Genomic DNA, 23704 nt, shown 5'->3' on the forward strand with positions numbered 1-23704 from the left:
ATCTTTGGTTTGTACTTTTGTACCTTCAAGTTGCAATCTTGCAGTTGTCATTTCATAATTGACAATCGAAATGTCAAACAAAACAGATGTTTGCTTTCGGTTTGTTCGTAATTTCGTATTCGTAGGCTAGGAAAGCAATATGACCATAATGTAAAATACTTTTATGTTTAATATATAATTGTTTCAGTGTTTCAAAGTATGAACATATCTTATTTTAATTTATTAAAGCGATAGTTGTTTTTATTCTATCTGAAATGTTGAAGGTACATCTTTCCAAATCCTCTGGTAAACTTTCTGATTGTCATTTTTATAGGAGAAAGGACAGCTCAAATTTGAGGATAAGTGGTCTTTTATGCGACCAACTGTCCTTAAACTTCTCAAACAGGAAGCAGTCACTCCTGTTGAATGGCAAGAATTATTTTATGATGTACATTTAGTTTGTTTGTGGGATGAAAAAGGTCCAATTAAACTAAGAGATGCTCTTCATGACGACATTGTTCAATATATTAAACAAGCCCAAGGTAGGGTGATGGCTCAACAACGAGAAGAGACTCTGCTAAAAGCATATATAGTTGAATGGCAAAAGTTCTTTACCCAATGTAATTATTTACCAACACCTTTCAGACAGTTAGAAAGTTCTCTTCAGGGTAAAACAACGGGTAGTTCCAATGTACAGGGGACTGCTGTAAAAAAAGGACAGAATAATGATAGTATTGTCAGGAAGCTCATGTTAGATTGCTGGAACAATAGTATATTCAATAATATTAAAGATAGGCTTCAAGACAGTGCTATGAGATTAATTTATCTTGAAAGGAATGGGGAAGCCTTTGATTCACAGTTGGTTACAGGTTAGATTCATTACTACGCTTTGAATTTACTAATGTTTCTTATGTCGTCTGATATACTTTTTTATAGGGGTGAGGGATTCTTTTGTAAACCTCTGCTCAAACCCAGATGATCACTTGAAAATCTACAGGGAATATTTCGAAGCAACTTATATCAATAGTACGACCTTATTTTACAAATTGAAAGTCACCCAGCAACTTAATGAGAATGGAGTAATTGCTTATATGAAGTATGCTGAGCAGAAATTGAAGGAAGAAGAAGCTCGTGCTAAAAAGTATCTCGAAGCTGGAAGTAACCGAGTTGTGGATTGCTGTGTCAAAGTGCTTGTCCAGGAGCCCATTGTGATTTTGTTGAATGAATGCAAGCCATTAATCAAGGCAGGAGAGACAGAAAGACTTCAATTATTATATCGGTAAGGGCCAATTGAACCTGCCATGGAAGTTTCCTTTGCTATTTTTTCGTTTTGTTATACAGCCTCTTAGGACGGGTGGAAGAAGGAATAGTCCCGATGCAATGGGAGCTAGAACAGCACATAGAGCAGGAAGGATTGGCCGAAATGGTGGCGGCCGCAGATGTGATAACCCTAGACTCTGAAAAGTACGTGGAGCGTCTGCTAGAGCTGTACAGAAAATTCACGGATTTGGTCCACGAGGCCTTCTCCGACGATCCCAGGTTCCTCACGTCCCGCGACAAGGCGTTCAAGAAAGTAGTAAACGACACCAAAGTCTTCTCGTTAGATCTTAATGCCGGAAGGTCGGCTGGCGGCAAATCTGTCGCGCCCGAGAGCAAATGTCCTGAATTATTAGCCAATTATTGTGATATGTTGCTGAGAAGAACTCCTCTGTCCAAGAGATTAACGTCGGACGAAATCGATTCGAGACTCAAAGATGTGCTGTTGTTATTAAAGTATGTGAATAATAAAGACGTGTTTATGCGGTATCACAAGGCGCATCTCACCAGGAGGTTGATTGTCGATGCCAGGTGAGGAAATTTTGACAGCAGTTATCATTATAAGTTAGGTTAGATAGCAGTTTTTATGTCAGGTTTGACAGCAGTTTTCTGGTTAGGTTAGGTCATAGACATAGAGACATGGACTGAGCAATGCCAGCATGAAATTGGCTATTTATTAGAAAGAGAGAAAAGCTCGTCGGGATATACCTTTCTCTTTTTTGTTCACATAGAGGTGAGTGTAGACCAATCAAAATTCTAGAAAAAGACAACTGCATTCCCGACGTGTTTTTCTCTCTGTCACTTTTTTTGACCGTATTTCATGCATAGATATAAAGGGAAGGCACAGTCCATGTCTCTATGTCTATGGGTTAGGTGAGGAAATTTTGACAGCAGTTATCATTATAAGTTAGGTTAGATAGCAGTTTTTATGTCAGGTTTGACAGCAGTTTTCTGTTTAGGTTAGGTTTGACAGTAGTTTTATTTTAGGTTGGGTTAGAGAGCAGTTTTTATGTCGGGTTTGACAGCAGTTTTCTGTTTAGGTTAGGTTAGGTAGTTGACAGTAGTTTTATTTTAGGGTGGGTTAGGTTCTATGTTCATGCTGTTACGGATTCAGTATATCTTGAAGAACAAAAAAGATGCCTTACTGGGTAATTTTTTTTCCTTGGTTAAATAAAAACAAATTTTTTTTGTAGTATCGACAGCGAGAAGGAAGAAGACATGGTGGAGTGGCTGAGAGAGGTGGGAATGCCAGCAGACTATGTAAATAAATTAGCGAGAATGTTCCAAGACATAAAAGTGAGCGAAGACTTGAACTCGCAGTTCAGAACCTCGACTGCTAAACATGACGCTATCAATATCAAGATATTGAACGCAGGAGCTTGGGCCAGATTCTCAGAAAGAGTTACCGTTAGTTTGCCAGTCGAACTGGAAGATTACATTCCCGAGATCGAAGAGTTTTATCGAAAGAAACACTCCGGTAGAAAATTACTATGGTATTCTTCGTTTTGTTCACTTTCTTGTGGGTTCTACTTCTTGAAATTTCAGGTACCATCACATGAGCAACGGAACGATCAACTTCGCCGTCAACGGCGGAAAGTTCGACCTGGACGTTACCACTTTTCAGATGGCCGTTTTGTTCGCTTGGAATCAGCGGCCCAACGACAAAATCACCTACGAGAACCTGCGTCTCGCGACCGAGTTACCCAACGGGGAATTGCGCAGGACGCTCTGGTCCTTGGTGGCCTTTCCCAAGCTGAAAAGACAGCTGTTGATGTTTTCGCCGCCGGTTAATAGCGCTAAGGAATTCACCGAAGATACCGTCTTTTGGGTGAATCAAGATTTTGCGCTGGTGAAGAATGGCAAGCCTCAGAAAAGGGGAAAGGTAAGGACTATTGGTTGAATTATCAACCATTGCCATGGAATTTTGACACTTGACTTTCGAAAATTCCATGGCCTCTTTGGGTAATATGGTTCTATGGTTAAGCTGATTTTTTTGAGGTTGTGAATACGAGCATAGAATTGATTAATCTTTTTCATTGATTACTTTTTCTCAGGTGAATCTCATAGGACGTTTGCAATTGAGTACGGAGAGTTCTCAGATCGAGGACAATCAATCTATTGTGCAATTGAGGATATTAAGAACACAAGAAGCTATAATAAAGATTCTGAAGATGCGCAAGAAGATAACCAATGCAGCTTTACAGACAGAACTAGTAGATATTCTGAAAAATATGTTTATTCCCACCAAAAAAATGATCAAGGAACAATTAGAATGGTTAATAGAACATAAATATATGAAGAGAGATGATGATGATATTAACACGTTTATTTATATGGCATGATGTTATTGAGGTTGGATAAACTGAGGCAAGTTTGTCAACTAATAATTCTCGAATCTGGATTGAATTGAGAAACTGCTATATCAAATATGAATTCAAATTTAATATCTAGATTTTTTATTCGATAGTTTTCTCTACTGATTTTTATTTCTTGTGACTTATTTTATCATAGATTGATTGAATTCATACCAAATATAATTGAGAGTGAACGTAATCGACAAATAGTACAAACATTTGCTCTTGTTAATGGTTTCCTGCAATTGTATCTTTTTATAACATTCAGATAGTCAGCGTGAGCTTTTTCCTTATTTATACATTTCTTTTTTCAATTGGTAAAATTTGGTACCCGTTGTAAACTGAAATTAAAGCGTTTCTCCAAGAATTGCGTTTGTTTTCGTTAGAAAAAAAATGTAGATCTCGCAACATATTTTTTTACAAGATTGGCTACATTTGACATTGCACACAAAGTTTCTGTGCTCAATATAGTTCTGTGATCAATTAATTATGTTTCTGTGATCAATTCTGTTTCTGTGCTCAATACAGTTCTGTGATCTAATAATATTTCTGTGTTTGATGAAATGTGTGTCTGTGATCCCAATAATTTTTGAAATGTCAGTGAATAATTAGTTTGAAAGTTACATGTTTTTAGTGGCGAATTTACTGAAGAATAGCGTTTTGTTTTGTCTCTGGATGGAATTTATATGGCAAGCGTACCTAAATAGAAGGCAAGTATGTGTTCATATCGAAATTTTGACCGTCTTGTTTTTTACGAAAGATTTCAAATTGGTATAACTCTATGATGAATCATAGAAATCCAGTTGTAACTTATCCAAGTTTGAATTTGAAGAATATTGATATGCATTCATTTTTCAGTTCAATAAAGTTCGACACACACATGAACTGCCAAGAGAAATCCGCTTCGTTATGCCCCCTCCGATATTCAGAGTGTCCCGAGATTATACATTGGCGAACTTAGATTTTCTCCTTGCCAAGAGTCTGGTCTCTGTCGCTTTTTCCTCTGCGATGATACAAGGCGACTATTTGGCGTATTTGTGGAATTACGCTTCCAAGAAAGATCCCTACGGAAGTGAAATTGTGACTAGCTGTATTTGGTTGGCTGCCCTGTGTGCTTTCACTTCGCTGGTGGACTTCCCCTTCGATCTCTACCGCAATTTTATCTTAGAGAAGAGTTTAGAAATGCCAGTGTTGAGTGTGAAAGATTTTTTGAAGGAAAGCGTTTCCAGTTTTATCGTGATAGAGATTTTTTCAACCGCTATTGCCGCAGCGGTTGTAGTTACCGCTCTTTTTGCCGGACGTTTGTTTTTCATTTTTTTATGGATTATGTCCTGTATTCTGCTCTCGATTGGTACCAATTTGTCCCAATGGATTGGATACCAGTCTACTGTAAGTTTGGTCGAGTTTCCTCAGGGTGAGTTGAGGAATCATATCGAAATTCTTTGCAAGGAATTAGATTTTCCTTTGGAAAAAATAGAAATACTACCATATAGTCGTGTGATGGAAGAGCACAGTTGCGTCTATTACTACGGAGTATTCAAGAAGAGCATCGTGATTTCAGTCAATATTTTACCAGTGGCTGAGCTGCAGGACAGTTTGGACGAAGAAGAAATTTTGGCTCTCGTCATACATCAACTCGGTCATTGGTATAAGAATCACGACGTAAAAAAGTTTTGTATTCTGCAAACGGCTCTTTTAATGTGGTTCTTGATATTCGTTTATTGTTTCGAGAAGAAGGTAGTGTATGAAGCGTTTGGTTTTCACGAATCGACGCCGGTGCTCGTTGGCATCATGATAACAGTGCAATACGTTATGCTGCCATATAATATTTTGACGGCTTTTACCCTGATGTCTTGGACACGAAGCTGCGAATATGAAGCTGATACGTTCGCTGTCCAACTGGGAATGAAATATGAGATTGAGAGAGCTTTGATAAAAATTTACGTTGTTAGTTTCGAATTTCCAGTTGTAGATCCTTTATACAGCAAGCATAATTTTTATCAACCGTCTCTACTCGAAAGGTTACATAACTTGAATAAGGTTTCTGCCAATTTATAAATAAAACAGTTTAAATGAATTTTTTTGTGACTCGCTCTTGAGGTAGCCAAAAGCCTAATGTATAACGAGGCATTTAGCTCATTGACCAAGTTTTCGATTTCTTCCTTGGTCCAGATTAGTTCCTAGCGCTCCTAGCAGAAACTCTGGTCCTTAGTCACGTGGCAAAAATCCCTCGCCTCCCGGCAGAGACAAGAGAATGCCTCTCGGATTGCAAAAACGAACGCACCTTTTCTCTGTATATTCTGTGACCTGACAAACAAAGATTTTCTTCTATGGTGAAAATTAAAGTGCGATCTGTGGTTCCTAGACATAGAACCTTTGATAGAACACAGAATTTTCCCTTTTTACTACTTGTCTATGTTACAATCATTGATTTTTTCTTCTGAAAATGAAGTGAAGATTTATTAGCGCAAATATTAATCGAATACATTCAAAATGATTTTGATCGACCCATTAACACTGAAATATATAATACTCCTTTTCATATGGATCGAGTTCATTTGGGAAATGTACCTTTCTATAAGACAGGTGAGAAATGCAGGTTGTTGGGTTATTAGGTTAATTCACACATTTGAATTTTACAGCGTAAAAAAGTTCAAGACACTGAGGAGGTTCCTAAGGAGCTAAAAAATGTAATGAATGAACAGACTTTCCAAAAAGCAAGATTATACACTTTGGCTAAGAGTCAATTTGGATTTTACAAAGATACATTTTCATTGGTGGTTACTACTTTTGTTATATACTCAGATTTATTATCCCACTTTTGGGAGACATCCCGAGTTCTGAGTCCTTACACTAGTGAAGTGGCTGTTAGTTGTGTGTGGTTCCTTATCTTGCAAACTCTTTCAACAGTCGTCGACTTACCTTTCACAATTTATTATACTTTTGTGTTAGAAGAGAAGTTTGGTTTCAATAAGCAAACAGCTGGATTTTTCATATGGGATAAACTGAAGAGTTATGCGATTGCTCAAGTGTTTAGTATGATAATAGCATCTATAGTTATCCTGGTTGTGAGGAAAGGAGGAGATTATTTCTTTGTGTGGTTGTGGGCTGTAGTGTGTATCATCACATTAGTTGTGCTCACAATTTATCCATCTGTGATAGCACCATTGTTTGATACATTCGTACCCTTGCCAGAGGGTGAACTTAGAACTAATATAGAGAAACTTGCATCCAAATTAGAATTTCCTTTGACCAACATTTATGTAGTAGAAGGTTCAAAGAGATCCACTCATAGTAACGCTTATTTCTATGGTTTGTTCAAGTCGAAACGAATAGTATTATTTGATACACTGTTAGCCAAGGATGATGGAAGTGGGTGTGGAGATGAGGAAATTCTTGCTGTTTTATGCCACGAATTGGGACACTGGAAACACAATCACATAACGAAAAATATCCTAGTATTTCAAGTGAACCTCTTTTTGCTATTCTATATTTTTGCATTTATGTTCAAATATCCACCACTGTACAAAGCACTTGGCTTTTTTAACTCTCAGCCAGTATTGGTCGGTTTATTAGGAGTACTTCAGTTCATTATGATGCCATATAATACTTTAGTCTCATTTTTGATGACTTGTTTATCCAGAATGTTCGAATTCCAAGCAGATGAATTTGCAGTTAAAATGGGCAAGGCAGAATACTTGGAAAAAGCTCTAGTGCAGTTGAATAAGGACAACTTAGGATTTCCAATTTATGATAATTTCTACTCTGCTTGGCATCATTCTCATCCACCATTATTAGAAAGATTAGAAGCCCTCAAACATTTCAAAAATGAATGAAGTATTCCTTGTTCAATATGTTTTTTCCAATTAAATAAAAGAACAATGTCTTTGATAACGTAATTTTTTCAGAACTGATAGAAAATTTTGTATTGTTATAATTTAACTTTTTTCTCAACATTTGTATAAACATTCAATATGATATTTTACAACAAGGTTTGACATAATAAAGAATATGTGGTGAAAACTATATGCTACAGCAGGCATCAATTTTAACTGGAAATTTTCAAAGCAATCTCTCGAGGTGTAAAAATTATATTGAAAATTTTAAATGGGTATTTTTTGGTACTCTCGTATCGTTCCCCAGAAAAATTATTCAGTGAAGTTGACCATAGATTTTTTGTGTTCTGTGAATCAGCCAAAAGAGCATAGATAAAGATATCTCTGAGCATAGATTACGGGATGGCCCCACTGCCAAGCACAACGAAAGAAGAAGCATAGAACATAGAATAATAATTTTTATATGTAACCTGAACGCACCCCCTAACTAACCTAACTCTTTGACAGTTGTTTGTTTTTCTAACCTAAAATATTTGATTGAAAATTCGGGGAAATGTATTTGTGAAAGTTTTTTATAAACGTGAATATTGTAATGAAATGGGTGAGTGAATTTCATCAAGCATTTTATACAATGAGATATTCAATTTGATGAGAAGAATAACAACTCATTCAAATTTTTTTGTAATTTTGCTTTCAATATTTAATTCAGTCGATTCGTCCTAACGCTAGATCCATTCGATAATTCAACGTCTTTGTAGAAATGTTGCTTTGACATTGGATCTGTTCAAACCATACACTCTTTCCTCAGATTTTATTGGTCAAGAATTATCTTGCAATTTTTTGAATTGGCGAAGTGTCAGTGAGCAAAACTTTGAATTTCCAGACTCACTGAACGAAGCCAGGGTCCAACTGGAGTCTGTGGTGGGAGCGGATCTCCTGAAAGAATACTTCGCAATCTTGAGACAGTGGTTCCTGCTCAATTCACCCGTCAACAAGGAAGAGTTTGACAGACAGGCCAGAAAGTTGCTCCTGAACGAAGAACAGATAGTGGCGCACAACAGATTCCTCAGGGCCCTCTTGGAGAAAACCAGCTCGGACACTTCGAAGATAACGCAGACCATCGAGCCGCCGGAACCGCAGAAATACAAGAGTAGCAAGGTGTCGGATGAGAACGGCAAGTCCTCGACTAGGAGGGGTCATTACCAGCCCGCGGAATTCGTGGATTATGTGCAACCCTTGAGCCCTTCGAAGATAATTCCGAACGATTTTAACGTGAGATCTGCGGCGTCCGAGCTGTTCATGCCGGACCAAGGGTTCATATCCACCCGGATTGCCTTGACTGCTTGGGAAAACGGCCTACACGGAGCTGAGGCCAACGTGACCGACGTCCTTGTACACTCTTGCCAGGTAATTCTCTTGTGAGGGTCTTAAAAGTTCAGCCAGAGGTTTTTAAAAACTCTTAGCTCAAAGCCTGTTTCGATTGCAGACCTTCGTCAAGAACATACTCACGGCTATGATATCCAGAAAGAAAGGTTTCAAGGTACGAGACGGTAAGTTTCAGTACGGCTTCAACCTGCCCATACCCGATCCTTTTCTCAGGAACTATAGTAACGTTGTCGACGATACGGAACAATCCAGGATAGAGGTGCTGGAGGATGAGGATAGCTTCGTTCCGAGACCTAAACCGTCCTTGGAGAGGATAGAGCAACAGTTGGCATTTGCGTATTCCAGTTCCAAGAGGACCAAGGTGGACAACATTCTGTCCGTCCAACTCTTGTACGATACTCTGAAAGACCATCCAAAACTCTTAGGATTCGGTGCTAGTTCTCAAGTGCACTTGTTGAAGTTAGATCTGCAGACGGATAGTCAGTGAATTGGAAGTGAGTTGAAATTTATTATTTAAGTTTTCGACGTCTGAATTACCAACGAGATTATTTTGAAAGAGTTCCTCTGTGGATGAGTTGGACCAACCACTATTTCAAGGTTCGACTGTTGAAAATATTAATTTTTCGACTAGTTGAAGGATTTGTTGATTTTAATCTGTATGTGTGTATTTTAGGATAACTTTATTGTTTTTATTCCAAGATGTAGGTGGAAATAAACAAAGATACATTGTTATCTTCTGAGATACTTCTTCATTGCCATCTCTTTCCCCACCTAATTTCGAAATTTTCGATCACTCTGCACATGTTCAGTACGGTAAGACGCCGTTCTGTCCGAGATCACACGGCACTGGAAGTAAGTCTGATTGTCGGTGCGCGAGCCCCTAGGGATACTTGTCAAAACATAGTTGGAACTTGGGGGGAGGAAATAAAATGCATTTCTTAAAAACAACTGATCTATTTATAGAACAATAATATAATTTCTTCATTACTAAGTAGCATAACATTCGACAGTATTACGTCAAATAATAACCAGTTTCATGATCGCAGAGAAAATAATTTTTCCGAGATGAGTACTAAAACATTCTTGAAATTCGCTAACACTTTGTTCCCTCTAAATAGATTATCATCTGTTAAAATTTAAAATAAAATTTATATCAACCGAGACAACATCCATTAAAAGACGAATAATAAAAAACGAGACAGGCTACGTGATATAGGCGTTCTCATTCTTCGCACAGACGAAATTAAAAAACGTAGAGTCCAGCTCGTTAAATTTACAAATCGGTAATAATTATAATATATTATGCACAGAACGGATCGTTCTTCATCATTAAGTATATATATCAAATAGTCTACGTTAACATTTTTTTTTCTATTCCTACGGATTTTATACAATTCATTCGGTTTCTATAATTCTTAATATCTTTATTTCATTCCCAAGTACTTAGGCCATCCTTGTCCAACATTATCGTGGAAATATTTTGATCTTTTTTGATATATATTTTTGGACCACTTCACATAACTTGATCGCATTCACTTGACGAATCAAATAAGATATTAATGAAGAGCAGGTATTCAACAAGATTAGAGGAAAAATTAGGAGGAAGACATTTCAAATTAATTTGTTACTAACTAATCCACATAGTTCCATGGCGATACCTGAACTCCGTTGCCGACTTAAGTAATATTCGACAAAGTTTATCGATCAAAAAAAATTAGCGCACTTGGTTTGGGGAATTTAACGTGATTAAGGTTCACTGAAAATGTTCAAGGCCAGCCCTGACGACGTCAATGGAGCAACGAAGTTCAGTCAGAGCCGAAATAATCAAGAGAGAAAAATTATAGAGCTTATTGTCTTCCAATATTTTTTCTTTACAAAATGAAATATATTATATATTTATTTACATCGATTATACGACCCTGCCACAATAACGGGCCTTATTTACATACATTACGTTAATACTAGAAAAATATAAATCGAAAGTATACACGTACAAAGGAAATGAATCTAGAAAAGTACAAAATCAATTGTGTAGCTCAATTGAGAGGTTAACAGTTTAGAGTCATTTGTTGGTTTCTATATCAAGTACCTAATTTACAGGAATTCGAAATGTTTAATTCTCATATCTATATATTTATATGCAGCATTGATTAAGAACATGCTCAAGTAATTGTTTGATCTTTGCTTCATCCCATCAAATTCGCGCATATGCCGAGCTTCAAAATTACCTTATAACGAAGAATAGAGACAATAAGATGCAACTTCCGTGTGCAGAAACTGTGTGCTCTGTTAAATAGTGACGAACAATAGTTCAAAATAGAAATTTCATCTCTTTCTCCATACTGATCATAGTATCACATTTCACGTTAAGATCAAGCTTAGACTTGAAGGGTTTTCACCGAATCGAAATTGACTAGATACATCCGTAGACCCTAATACCCGAAATTAAATGGAAAATTCGATATTTGTGGGTTTCTGACGAGGTGAACAACAATCGATAGATGGCGTGAGAATGTCTGAATCGTAGGAAGATTATTGAAATTTTTTATAGCGTTGGAAACGGTGTGATAACGTGTGTTGTGAAAAATTCGAAGTCGAGTGGGCCGTGGAATATCGACGGTTGAAGTTTCGCGTTGACAAAACGTCAACTGTCAAAATTTCATAACCTATTCTACTACGAACCTTGCTCAACGATTTCTTCTCATTCTCCTACGTCGACGAAAACCGATCAGCGGACGATGTTCATTGACTACATTCAGACTAGATTCGAGAAATGTACAGTCAACAGGGAGACGCTCACAATTGGTACCATTTCTTGTCTCTGTATTTGAGCATCACCTCGTGCGCGGAAGACGAGAAATTTTCCGCCTCGTTGCGCATCCTCTCCGCGCTGTCCTCCAGACGGTTCAACCTTTCGCCGCGTTCCAGCATCAGCTTGTGCGCCCTGTTCACCTCGCTGGTCGCGCTCGTCACCCTGGTGCCCATATCCTGCAGATTGCCCGGGATGTGCTTCGCCACGGATTTGTTCGCCTTGCCGCTAGATTCTCCGACTGAAATGCGAGAAGAAACACCGATGAAACACGCCGATATCGACTCGTAGAGGCGCAACGCGATGCAACGCAACTTGGTCGATTACGAGTTGCGTTGCATCGCGTTGCTTCGCCGTCGACTGTGGATATATAACCGGAGACTCACATAGCTCTTCCCTGTCCAACTGCCGCACTCCTCCGCCGAACAGACCCTTGAAGAATCCCTCTTTCGGAGGTTCGGGCATGTCCATCGCGAGGAAGAGCTCTCCGACCATGTCGTTGAACGTTGAGCTGTCGAAAAAAACGACGAAAAAATGATCGATTCGGTCCGTTTACGTGTTTAACTCACCAGAATTCGGAGCAGATAGTGAATTTCTGCAGTTCCGACGGCGTGGCCAGATAGAGACCGTGTCCTCTGTTGCTGAAGCAGAAGGTTCTCGCGATCCTACAAAGAATCCGTCAGGATTAGACGCTAGATTTCGACTTGCCGTTTTGTAGTGGACAATTTGAGAGTTTCGGACGAGTTTAATTCAAGAAAAATCACATAATGCTACCTACCTACATGACATTTTAATTAGGTTAACTATATAAAATTTATAGAACAATTTTTCTGAGCATGAACGAGGTTAAAAAAATTTTTTCTTAGCAATGTAATATAGTACAAAGTAAATGTTATCCCTAACAATCACATGCAGAATTTTTTCTCGAAAGCATTATCGATAAAACCTGTAAACACCATGCTGAAAACCCCAAAATGCAGTGCCTGAGTAATTGTGCTAAATAACCAATTGTTGGATGGTGATTTGAGTTTTGTGCTTTCATTTGGTTTTTTTAAGGTATAAAAAAAATCATTTTCAAGTCGATGACTATTTTTGTGACTAGTGTTTCTTATAATTACTTACGAAACTTTAGATTTCAGTCAATTTCAAAATCAAAAGCGATTGATGGTCAATCTTGGGCTTGTACTAAAAATAAAAAGATTTACCCAGTTTCATAAACTATATTGAATCGTTCAAAAATAGCAAATACCGACCAAGTGGAAATAAAAGAGTAAAAAACAATAAATATAATGATAGAACGTTTTTTCTTTTGCTAGTTTAGGTTTCCTTTAAATTCTTTTATTCCTTTCTTATAATTATTCGATTCTTTTCAATGTTTTTCGTGTGAAATCGTCAGAAACTGGGAAGCTTGTGCAGATAGGTTATGTTGGTTATAGGCAGGGTGAGGTAAGGTTAGGTCTGATGAGGATGCTTGCCCAAAAGTTTAGTATCGTTGATGAGGTTTAGCCATCGAATGTTACCCAACAACAACAGTTGTCTGTAATCCGATTAGAACATTTATTTAATAGCCTGTCATATGAATGAGTACATATTAAATATAGTAATCGAGAAAAAACATGTAAAATTGCTTGCAACGAATGTTAAAAAACCGCTGCTGCATTCGGACACCTCAAAAATTTGAAAACATCAAAAAAATTTTTTCGTATAAAATACAAACATGACCACAACGAAGATAGGTTCTTACATTTCCGAACAGGATGTTGTGAAAAAAAAACAGGAGATTATAAATAAAATAAAGATTATTTGAATCAAATGCAAAAAGTATCACCTTGTTCTTAATGTAGAAACCACCTTCTGTTAGATTGTAGAAAAACATTTAAAATTCCCAATCAATTGACGATGAGTCAAACGTTTATCGAATTGATTTAGTACCCGGAATGAACTTACTGGTCAGTATCCTCGTTAACTATTAGTTGTTGGCCCCAAATTGACAACATTGGGTCTACTATGCCCTTGTTAGTTTGTGTCTGGAAACTAGCACAGCAAGGTAGATTAGAAGCAAACTAGGGCATAAATGGAAATATAATACAACTACATCAAAAGTAGTGAATCACATCGAATATTAAAAAAACACTAACAAAAACAGAGATAAAACAATTCAATTCAAAGATGAGACTCCAAGTCGTCACTCAGCTAAACCAATTTCATCAGAAAGATACCAGAAAAAGAAAAAAATCCGATGACATTCTGGAATAACTGTTGAAAAATAATGAAAAACTCAAAGTAACACGAATGGTTTTCTTGGAACAAGAGTTCAGAACTAATTAGCATCAAAAGTGAAATGAAATTGAGACTCAAGCAATCAAAAATATATACAGATATAACGAATCGAAGATATAGAGTAGGAAAAATTTGAACCATGCAAGAAAGAATGATTAGAAATGCTGAAGATAGTGCTGCACAGCAACAGTGGATGTGTAACACTGATTTTTTGACTAAATCAAGGGGATACTTACCTTAGTTCGGACAATGGCAAAAAGTCGATGTCCATCAGTGGCCTTAGGCTAGGTAGACTGTAGGTTGCCAGATGACCATTTGATAAATAACATACTAAACATACACTATCTGGAAAAAATTTAGAAGAGGTTGTAAAAATCCTCCAGGATCAGAGAGAATTAAAAGTCTAGGTCTTTACCTTTAAAAGTAACAGTTTCCGCCTTAACCACAAAATCAGAGTCTGTTATCTGCTGTCTGTAGATGCAGGTCTGAGAGGGCAAAGCCACGACCCTCGCCTGTTTCTCGCTGGTGATCACAACGTATTGACGATCCCCTATGGGATCACCCTTGGTCTCGCTCAGGGTCGGACTCATCCTGACCGATCCTTGACTGCGCGTCGGCGTCCCTGAAAAACACTCTCTCCCTTCATCCAAACGAATGACGGCCATCGTTCTTAGACAAGGACAACTTACTCTCTCTCTTCTCCCGGTTATCGTCCCTCCACGATTCGTAGGGATAGGGGATGAGACAACCGTTGCAATCCAGGAAGGACAGACCTATTATGCCGCCCTTCAACCTGAATATCGTGGTACCCATCAGGGACACCACCACCGGCTGGGAAGACCTGCTGTCCGAATCCGGAGGTATGATGGAAATGGCGAGCACGGAGCCCAGACTGGTGCCCACCCACAGCGAGGGTACCAGAGCCAGGGGTTCTGGAATTGTACATTATTCAATATGATGGCTATTATCCGAGTGAATAACAGCCATAATATTGCTATTAAGCAAAATTCAGAGCCTTTATCTGCGATTTTGACCAGTGAATAACGGCTCATTAATCACCAGTGATTAAAGAACAAACGGTGAATAATGGTCATTCGTCCAACGTCGACGGACACTTACCGGACCTCTTGGTGTAGGAATCGTTGAACGCCAGCACTTGTATGGCTTCCGAGGTGATGTTCTCCAGGGAACTCATGGAACTCGACCTCGATCTGGAGAAGGAGTTATCCAGTTTATCTACGCGACCCATAAAAGGAAAATAACTGTTAGTTCCTGAGTTGGGTTGGGTCCGATGATCTAATCGAATGCACTACGCATGCGCCTCAAAGCAAATGCTCTAGTTTCGAGTACTGATGGAATTTTGAAACCATCTTGTGGTGGAAAATGCAACCGTACTATGGTCTTACATCCAGTCTGACAATTTTCGTCATTGAAATCTAAGTGGGTTCAGTTAGTTGGTTCAATTATAAGGCATACAAAAACGTTGACTTAAATTTTCGCTATGACGTATGGAATTGGCAGATGTGATGCGTCGGCATAGTGTGGATGCGGCTTGATGTTCAAGTATTTCGAGCAAGCTGCAGAAATTTCATGTGTACTTGTAAATTAATGGAAAATCAATACTTTTATGTGTTGAATAATTATTTTCCCCATTTTTGTTTTCATTTAATAATATCAAGTTCAAAGAAAATGGGTGAAAAACAAAAAGAGACTGTTAAACATTAGTAAAAAATAGACGCTCTCGTTGTTTTTGAAAAGAGAAAGGAAATACGTTAAAATAACATGGTTTTATGAGTTTTATTCTGAAGGCATTATAACTGGATATTTTTCTCTATTTTCTTCTATTAATTTTATATCGTTCAATATTTTTTTATACGGATTTTTCTTGATATATCAATTTCGTTACCATGCCATCAAATTTTCTCGATTAAGGTGCGTAAAACATGCATCTGCCTATTTAGCAATAGCAGTAAATCGCTACTGGTCATGACACTTTCAGTTCGTTTCAAAACCACTCGAACGAATCCTTAAAATACCCATGCAAACGTTCTTCTTCATTCGCGAACGTAAACTTAATAAAGCTTCGAAAAAGGACGAATTCTGTTCAAACTTTATCATGAAAAAAATCACTCAATTCATTGGGAAAATGACGAGTGACAACTGAATTTGAAGGTCTGGAAAGATTGGATCATGAATGTATGTTCACCATAAACTGAAGGTAACCAACGGTGTCAAATTTTTAACTACTTATCCCCTGAATAATATAAGAAATACTGAACTACAAATTCATCCTCTTTAAACAGTTGTTAACATTATGCAATATTACCCATCCACTCCGTTGAAGAGAGGGTTCGAAACAAAAAACAAAACATTTACACAGATATTCGTAAACGAACACATTATTGAAGATAGAGGGTATAAAGGAATAGTTGCGAAAAAAATTAAACTGATTCCTTGTCAAAAAATAGAATGGGTCTTTCATATCAAAAATTTTTTCTTCAGCAGCCTGCTTAGATACTGTCTGTTCAATTTCATTTCCGTTAGTTTCTGGTTTGTAAGAAAAAAATTTGTATCTATGTAAAAATTCTTCATATGAAAGACTCACTATTTTGACTCACCTATAAAATTTTTCTACAACTATTAATTTCCACCCTGTATAAAGGACAAGAGAAAAAAATTGTACCTGTGAGTATTGATTGCATAATGTCGCAACAGGTTTCGGCATGCGCAGCTTTCGGTCAAGAAGTTTTCTGTGTTTGAATGAAATAAAAAACACAAAAAACGAAAAACCAAATAACAGTAGTACTGTGTTAGACATTGAGTGCAGTGGTGGTCGCACACACTTAGTCACATTGAAAAACAACATAAAGCTGAAATCAAGAGACATTTAATAATCATAGTTTCGATCAAATTTAGGAATCAGTGCTCAAGGTACTGATGTTCGAGAAAATTTAAAGATTTTTCTTCACACTGAGAACATATATCAGGTAATATAGTGATCACATTAAGATAAGGTAAAAAGTATACAGGTTTGGATAGTACAAGTCACCTCAATGACATGCTTCTAATGAGGAATAAGAGAATGCGAAAAAAGAAATTCGAAAAGGAAACTAGAAGAAAATTATTAACAATTAAATTCAATAAAGAAACTAATGATCTGTTTTGAAAATGTTCAATGGATTCATGCATATCTGAAATAATTTGAGTTTCGATTTTTTTACAGATCAAAGGTTTAAGTACATTGGAGATGAGAAGATTGTGAGGTAAGTATCTTGAATCATACCTCGGAATTTTGAACCAAAGTTTTTCAAAATTTCAAGAAACGGTTTCTTTTCGATTTTTGTGTTCAAAGCTCCGAAATATCATTCAGATGTTCGATTTCCTACTGAAATATAAAATTTGAGTTAGATTGGAGAATTGATCGAGTGTTAATTTTGAGGAGGAATGTGAAGCATATAAGGTCTTTCAAAAATCTACTGCTGAGTGACGAACAACTACTGTGAATTGAAAAAAAAAATACGAATCAACAATACTGAGCTTGAGAAAAAATACTGCTATTGCTTATAAGAATCAATCAGTCACTAACAGAGATGATGCAGAGAATGTTTACTATTTCAAAGAGAAAAAAGAATCTGAGAAGTTTCAATTTGGTTAGAACAGAATGGAAATACTGATTTAAATATCAGACATTTATGCATCTACTTTCTACATCCTCAATGCATGATGCAATGATTTACTGGTACTATGGGTAGGCATCAATTCCAGTGAAAAGAAGATAGAATGCATAATTCTGATTTTATTAGGAGTAGAAGATATTGACAGGAAGATATTAACGAAGAAACTATTTCGAAAATTGACATTAGTATTTCCACTATATTATTGACGATAAAGAACATTGAAAGAAGACTACAGGGACTAAAATCTGTGCAGTTACTATCAACCACGGTGGAAATATTACTCATCAAGTACTGCAAACAACTAATAATTTGAACTGGAAGGCGATAAGAAAGGAACATTCAACAATTCGTATAGTTTTGCGACGATTTTAAGATCTGACATTTGACAGTTCGAGACGTCAAAAATATTTGACAGTTCAATATCTGACATTTGACAGTTCGAAACGTCAACGTCACGTTTCCGATCGCCCCCCGTTCAAACCGATATGTGGCGTCTCAAAAAACTCTAACTAAAAATTCATTTTTGGGTGACTGTACTACCAAAACTGCAATATTGACGGGCAACCATCAGCTGCTGTCGCTGCTGAGTACCCGAAGCGGCACTCGGGTTGTGGCTGACACAGTCCTCTGAGTAGCTAGCCGTCGACAGGCACTTGTGAAGTTTGCGAGTACCTTGCGATCTAGATCGACGGGGCGGGTCAGGTCTCGCCCTCGCCCCGCTGCTGCCGGCGCCACTGACGGTCGGGTAACCTGAGGCCGGGCTGCACATCCCGTTCATCTGTCCACGAAACCCAGTACTTACACTACTTCGACACGAGGTCAGACAATGACAGTGGTGGTCGGTGAGATGGGCGACACTGGCCAGTAGGTCATCTGAGAGGTTTCGGAGGGCGTTCACATGGTTACAGAATATTCTTGTGGAAGATTATGATAAATATTCGAACTGGAAGGCTCAAAGTTTTTTCATCCCGCCCGAAGGACCAATATTTTAAATTTTCACCATAGTAGTAGGATTACATTTTGAATGTTATTCTGATTGGTCTCGAGCTTGTTATTTGATCAATTTATCCGAAATATTACGGATAACAATTTAGTGCAGTGAGTTAACTTCTTGTTTGTTGGATTTTTTTATCCCATAAACCGATGAAGTTTATACAAAATGAAAAAGAATGAGGTACAAGATCTATTTACAACAGAATTTTTAAGAGTATTAGTAAAAGCCACATAGAAGAATATTATAACCATCTGAAGGGTGCCAAGATTTACTCTCAGACTACCTGAATAGGACGCAGTGTTGCCCAAAGACCACATGTTACTAAATTTGATGATGATGTGAGTGATTCATGGGTGATTCTAGACGAGTACAAGCAGCGGCACATAACACTATCACCTTATGGGAAAGCTCTAATGGGGGACTAAAACTTGCAGTGACTTTCTAATCGAGGTGTATGAACTTTTAATCCTCTCACTTATCTCCTCTTAAATTTATTCAAACTAGTAATTCCGTGTTGCACGTGGGATAATCTTGTCCGTTCGAAAGGAAAGTGTTGCAACCAAAGCTCCATATATAACAGAAGTCACCACAGTCTATTCGAGGTTATGTGTTTCATTGCCGAGAGTGCATTTTTTTTTAACTCGGTGAATGTTACACCAAACCTCTCTGTCTATTCTAGTCTAAGTGTCCTACCCAATAGTTTACTCAACAGAGGTATGAGACAGCTGCCGTCCTCGTCTGTTAACATATACCAAAGCCATTTTGAACACAGTCTCATACCAAACAGTGCCTGCTGAAAGTTCAGAGCAACAATTTAAGCTTGTACTATTGCAAAGGAAAAGTTTCAGTGCATCCAACCTAGGAAACGTCGCTACAAATCTGTGGGTTACAGCGATCTTGAAGCAACCGTTCGGTCTTGACGAATTTTTAACTGACCCCATCTTGGGAACTTTTCGAAGGTCACCTTTCGAGTCGATTATCTTCCATATTTTGTGTGTGTGTGTGTGTATGTGTGGGGGCGAGTGTGGGTGTGTGTGTGTGTATGTGTGGGGGCGTGTGTGTGAGAGTGTGTCTGTGGGTGTGTGTGAGAATGTGTCTGTGTGTGTGTGTGTGTGTGTGAGAATGTGTCTGTGGGTGTGTGTGTGTGTGTGAATGTGTCTGTGGGTGGGTGTGTGTGTGTGTGTGTGTGAGAGAATGTGTGTGTGAGAATGTGTCTGTGTGTGTGTGTGTGGGGGCGTGCGTGTGTGGGCGTGTGTGCGTGTGTGTGTTTGTGTGTGAGAGAGTGTGTGTGTGTGTGTGTGAGAGTGTGTGTGAGAGTATGTGTGTGTGTGTGTGTGTGTGTGAGAGAGTGTGTCTGAGGGTGTGTGTGTGTGAGAGTGTGTCTGAGGGTGTGTGTGTGTGTGAGAGTGTGTCTGAGGGTGTGAGTATGTGTGAGAGTGTGTCTGAGGGTGTGTGTGTGTGTGAGAGTGTGTCTGTGGGTGTGAGTGTGTGTGTGTGTGTTTGAGAATGTGTCTGTGGGTGTGTGTGTGTGTGTGTGAGAATGTGTCTGTGTGTGTGTGTGTGTGGGGGCGTGCGTGTGTGGGCGTGTGTGTGTGTGTGTGTGTGTGTGTGAGAGTGTGTCTGTGGGTGTGAGTGTGTGTGTGTGTGTGTGTGTTTGAGAATGTGTCTGTGGGTGTGTGTGTGTGTGTGTGTGTGAGAGTGTGTGTGTGTGTGTGTGTGTGTGTGAGAGTGTGTGTGTGTGTGTGAGAGAGTGTGTGTGTGTGTGTGTGAGTGTGTGTGTGTGTGTGTGTGTGAGAGTGTGTCTGAGGGTGTGTGTGTGTGAGTGTGTGTGTGAGTGTGTGTGAGAGTGTGTCTGTGGGTGTGTGTGTGTGTGTGTGTGTGTGGGTGTGTGTAATACTCAAACATACTGAGAATTTGATTCCAGTACAAACAGTAAGTTTTCTCCCGAAAATCCACTTCAATTTTCGAGCAGTGTATTTGGAGTAACTCGAAAGAATTCCGAAGCTTTGACTTTAGGGTGGATGCACTGATTTCTCGAGAATTTTCCACAGACGTATATTCTGGTATAGGTAGACTATGTTCTTTCTGGATCCAATAAATAGAGTCATGAGGTGTTATTGCTGAATGTGTGAGAACACGTATCGGTTATCAATTATCCAAGAGAAGAACGAATAAAGCTCGAAATGAAACGTCGATCGATACGAATGTAATGATTGTTGATAACGAGAAGCCTCAGGAGATGAAAACAATTGTTAGTTGTGCCTGGAAACAACCAAAACAAATAAAGCAACTTAGCGAACAAGCGAAAACACGAAGAATAACTCAAAACTGCACTGTTTCGACAAGGTGTATACATAATCTTTCGACAGATGTGTAGGTATATAACAGTACTTTTTTAAATCAACAGTACAAATACTACTATCGCAAAAACCTACCACTATTCTTTAGTTTAAATTATTTAACCATCCAATTACGCAGGCATCTAAAGAGTAAAAATTGAATTTATCCAAAAAACTGTAATAAGGTACGAGGGAAGGACTCTCAGGTCGGGACTAGTACAGAGTTGAAACTTACTGAATCTTCTCATCAGGTTCCCGGTAAACGTCGGCTGAGGGCTCGTCAATACGTCCTCCTTATCCCTCAGGTCTCTGATCGTTAGATCCGATTTTTGGAATTTTATGTTGGGGACAGATAACAGTCTCTGGTCCCTGCATTGTGGCCGTTTCTTTTGACCCCTAGGCGGTCTTACGGGGCTACCCTCTTCCTCCAGCTCCAAGTTATCGGGTCTCTGGGTGAACACCACTTTTTTTTGCCCGTTGTCGTTTTGCGCGTCCAACGAACCGACCACGAAAGGAAATGTGTTCTCCTCCGTCGGCGACAACTGATAATCGGACAGAAACTCAAAACTGTCGTCTTTGTCCTGGTCGTTGTTCTTGGGACTGATCGGGACATTGATCACAGTGCCCTGGCTGTCCACCAGAGTGTTCTCGTCCGATTCCGGAGAGGCCTGTTCGGCTATCTCCTCCTGGTTCGCGTAGATGTCGCAATGAAAGACGGAGTTTCTTTTCTCCTTCAGCGAGCTCTTCTTCACCTTCATGTCCACCTTGGACAGTTGGCGTTTGAAATTGAACGTTTTCCACGTGGACGATTTTCTCCTGGTGGCCGCTTGGGGTATCGGCACGGTCTTGTCTTCCTCTTCCACGGCTTCGCAAGCTTGTTCTACGGGGGTGGGGCAGGGGCATGAGGAATAGGGATATTCCGGGGACCGTCCCATCTATAATCATGCAATTATGGATCCAACGAAAAGCAAAAAAGTGTGTGTGTCGTTATCAGCAAATCATTCAAACGGCAAAATAGAATTTAAGGGTTCCGTGCCTTCGCGACGCTACCTCGTACCACGCCATCTGGCGGATCTTCTGGCTCTAATCTGATGGATCGCTTGATCTATCGTGATTCGAGATGATTTTTCAACAATTACATATTAGGGGATAACCTTGAATATGATCATTTACGCGGGGGATCAAGATAGATCATCTACTCACAAATTTGCTCATGTGCGTCAGAAATTCACATGTAAATGATCGCCTCTTCAGATGCTTTAACTTTAGCAGCTGGACTTAGTAAGTCCGGGACTGTTTCTCCAGAGGGTTATTCTGTTGTTCAACTTCAATTGTTGGACCGCTGTCTGATAAATTGTTATTTTCCACGCCAACAGGAAGGCTCAGGTCCAGCAGATGTTAAACTTGATGCTCTTTTGGCGAGTTCATCGGTTTTTTCATTTCCTTCAACACCATAATGCACTAATACCCATAGTAGAGTCACTTTATGGCCTTTGGACAGTTACCTTATGGTATTACGGCACTCTCATGCCAGCAGAGATCCCTGGCAGCGTGGCCTGGCTGTCCCACATTTAACATCTACCTTCAAGGTCCCCTGATGTTAATCCAATTGAGCTCGCTTGAAAGCAATCAAGAAGGGACCTTGAGAATCTTTTGCCACGACTTTGGCAACAAATTGAGAGAGCTTTTCCCACTTTATGAATGCATGCCGAAGAGAAAGCAGAAGTAGATTCAACTTTCATATGACCACGTTTTTCCTATGGAACATTCGTCCTAACCTAACATATGAAGTCAACGACAAAGTTAGACCCAATTTCCCCGAAGATGTATCATATTCAAGGTTGTCGACCCAGCTCTAGCCGTCTCGGTACTAAAATTTGAATAGTTGATAACATCGGGTGTCATGCTAGAATGAAATGACGGAGTAATCGGGTAATTTCACGTACGAAAATCGTGGTCGGAACGGACCCAGCGACCTACCTGGTCTATGCTGGGACTGCGAGGCTGTCTCTCCTCTCTGTCGATGTTCACCGGCAGAGTATCGCCGCCGCTGTGGTTGTTCTTCTTCGGACTCCTCGGCACCCTTGAGTACGGATCCTGGGCGCCGTACAGATCCGGACTGCCGATGTTCAGGAGGCAAACTTTCTGTTCTATGTCTACTATCACTATACCGGCCTCGTTTCCGTAGGCCATTCTGGAAATTATCGCGATTAAACAGGGTGATCCGCGAGCTCAAGGATTATTTTAAAGATGGCGCCACCTTTCTTGGAAAAGCGCATCTGTCAAAACTAAGGACAGAAGGCAAGGGAAGTATCGGGGACTAGTGCGGCTGATACTGGTCTGAATATACTTACAGCCCGTACCAACTGTTGATAGAGAGCGCCGTTATATGGCTGGGGGATTCACCGTTGTTGCAGGGTGTCAAACAAACCATCTGAGCTTGAAACCCGGGTGGTTTCCTCTGAACACCAGGTCTCACTTTCAGAGAGCAAGAATCCTGGAAAAACAACCCTCAAATACCCAGTTTTACATACTCTGGCGTCGAGAGACTCACCTTCTTATTGTCCATATCCAAGAGGTCCATTTTGTTTCCAGAACCAGCGCTTCCGGGACCAGAAAACTGACAATCCGGCGATATCTCCCCCTCGTCGGGTACCTCGTACACGATCGGTATCTCCAACGTCTGCGAATCGTGTAAAAAAACCGAGATATCGACCTGACCATCTCACCCAT

The 23704-nt window shown here is 39.2% G+C and overlaps 5 protein-coding genes across 9 annotated transcripts in view; 4 read left to right on the top strand and 1 right to left on the bottom strand.

Annotated features, from left to right (window-relative positions):
* The first annotated feature begins 74 nt into the window (after nucleotides 1–74).
* On the top strand, nucleotides 75–4017 carry LOC123315301 (cullin-5). Of its 2 annotated transcripts, none has more exons than XM_044900950.1 (7): nucleotides 75–263; nucleotides 314–848; nucleotides 916–1258; nucleotides 1321–1827; nucleotides 2490–2789; nucleotides 2842–3178; nucleotides 3351–4017. In XM_044900950.1, exons 1-7 carry the CDS (start codon nucleotides 255–257, stop codon nucleotides 3636–3638), a joined length of 2319 nt encoding a protein of 772 aa, XP_044756885.1. In that variant the 5' UTR covers nucleotides 75–254; the 3' UTR covers nucleotides 3639–4017. The 2 variants fall into 2 exon arrangements, with proteins under 2 accessions (XP_044756885.1, XP_044756886.1); XM_044900951.1 differs by lacking the exon at nucleotides 75–263 and having other exon boundaries at nucleotides 385–521; nucleotides 625–848.
* Nucleotides 4018–4233: 216 nt separating this feature from the next.
* LOC123315467 (CAAX prenyl protease 1 homolog) lies at nucleotides 4234–5708 on the top strand. Of its 2 annotated transcripts, none has more exons than XM_044901159.1 (2): nucleotides 4234–4364; nucleotides 4509–5708. In XM_044901159.1, the coding sequence occupies exons 1-2, from the start codon at nucleotides 4275–4277 to the stop codon at nucleotides 5706–5708; spliced, it is 1290 nt and encodes a 429-aa protein (XP_044757094.1). In that variant the 5' UTR covers nucleotides 4234–4274. The 2 variants fall into 2 exon arrangements, with proteins under 2 accessions (XP_044757094.1, XP_044757095.1); XM_044901160.1 differs by having other exon boundaries at nucleotides 4241–4360.
* Nucleotides 5709–6040: 332 nt separating this feature from the next.
* LOC123314778 (CAAX prenyl protease 1 homolog) lies at nucleotides 6041–7676 on the top strand. Its single transcript, XM_044900123.1, has 2 exons — nucleotides 6041–6236; nucleotides 6293–7676. Exons 1-2 carry the CDS (start codon nucleotides 6144–6146, stop codon nucleotides 7484–7486), a joined length of 1287 nt encoding a protein of 428 aa, XP_044756058.1. The 5' UTR covers nucleotides 6041–6143; the 3' UTR covers nucleotides 7487–7676.
* Nucleotides 7677–7929: 253 nt separating this feature from the next.
* On the top strand, nucleotides 7930–9609 carry LOC123314784 (transcriptional adapter 1-like). The gene is made up of 3 exons (XM_044900133.1): nucleotides 7930–8087; nucleotides 8370–8893; nucleotides 8973–9609. Exons 1-3 carry the CDS (start codon nucleotides 8084–8086, stop codon nucleotides 9357–9359), a joined length of 915 nt encoding a protein of 304 aa, XP_044756068.1. The 5' UTR covers nucleotides 7930–8083; the 3' UTR covers nucleotides 9360–9609.
* Nucleotides 9610–9810: 201 nt separating this feature from the next.
* The window catches only part of LOC123314775 (syntaxin-binding protein 5), an 88951-nt gene continuing 75057 nt past the window's right edge, over nucleotides 9811–23704 (bottom strand). The window contains exons 11-23 of one of the 3 annotated variants that reach the window (XM_044900120.1): nucleotides 23526–23654; nucleotides 23326–23468; nucleotides 22952–23165; nucleotides 21207–21906; nucleotides 18311–18511; nucleotides 15081–15197; nucleotides 14651–14893; nucleotides 14377–14583; nucleotides 14198–14306; nucleotides 13629–13715; nucleotides 12251–12346; nucleotides 12068–12192; nucleotides 9811–11922 (exon numbers count right to left, since the gene is read on the bottom strand). In XM_044900120.1, coding sequence (XP_044756055.1) covers nucleotides 11669–11922; nucleotides 12068–12192; nucleotides 12251–12346; nucleotides 13629–13715; nucleotides 14198–14306; nucleotides 14377–14583; nucleotides 14651–14893; nucleotides 15081–15197; nucleotides 18311–18511; nucleotides 21207–21906; nucleotides 22952–23165; nucleotides 23326–23468; nucleotides 23526–23654 — 2625 coding nt within the window. In that variant the 3' untranslated portion in view covers nucleotides 9811–11668. Of the gene's footprint in view, nucleotides 11923–12067; nucleotides 12193–12250; nucleotides 12347–13628; nucleotides 13716–14197; nucleotides 14307–14376; nucleotides 14602–14650; nucleotides 14894–15080; nucleotides 15198–18178; nucleotides 18512–21206; nucleotides 21907–22951; nucleotides 23166–23325; nucleotides 23469–23525; nucleotides 23655–23704 lie in introns of all 3 variants that reach the window. The other 2 variants (XM_044900119.1, XM_044900118.1) reach the window with 2 other exon arrangements.

The sequence above is a fragment of the Coccinella septempunctata genome, chromosome 6, assembly GCF_907165205.1.
Source record: "Coccinella septempunctata chromosome 6, icCocSept1.1, whole genome shotgun sequence".
In the NCBI taxonomy this organism is placed as follows: domain Eukaryota; kingdom Metazoa; phylum Arthropoda; class Insecta; order Coleoptera; family Coccinellidae; genus Coccinella; species Coccinella septempunctata.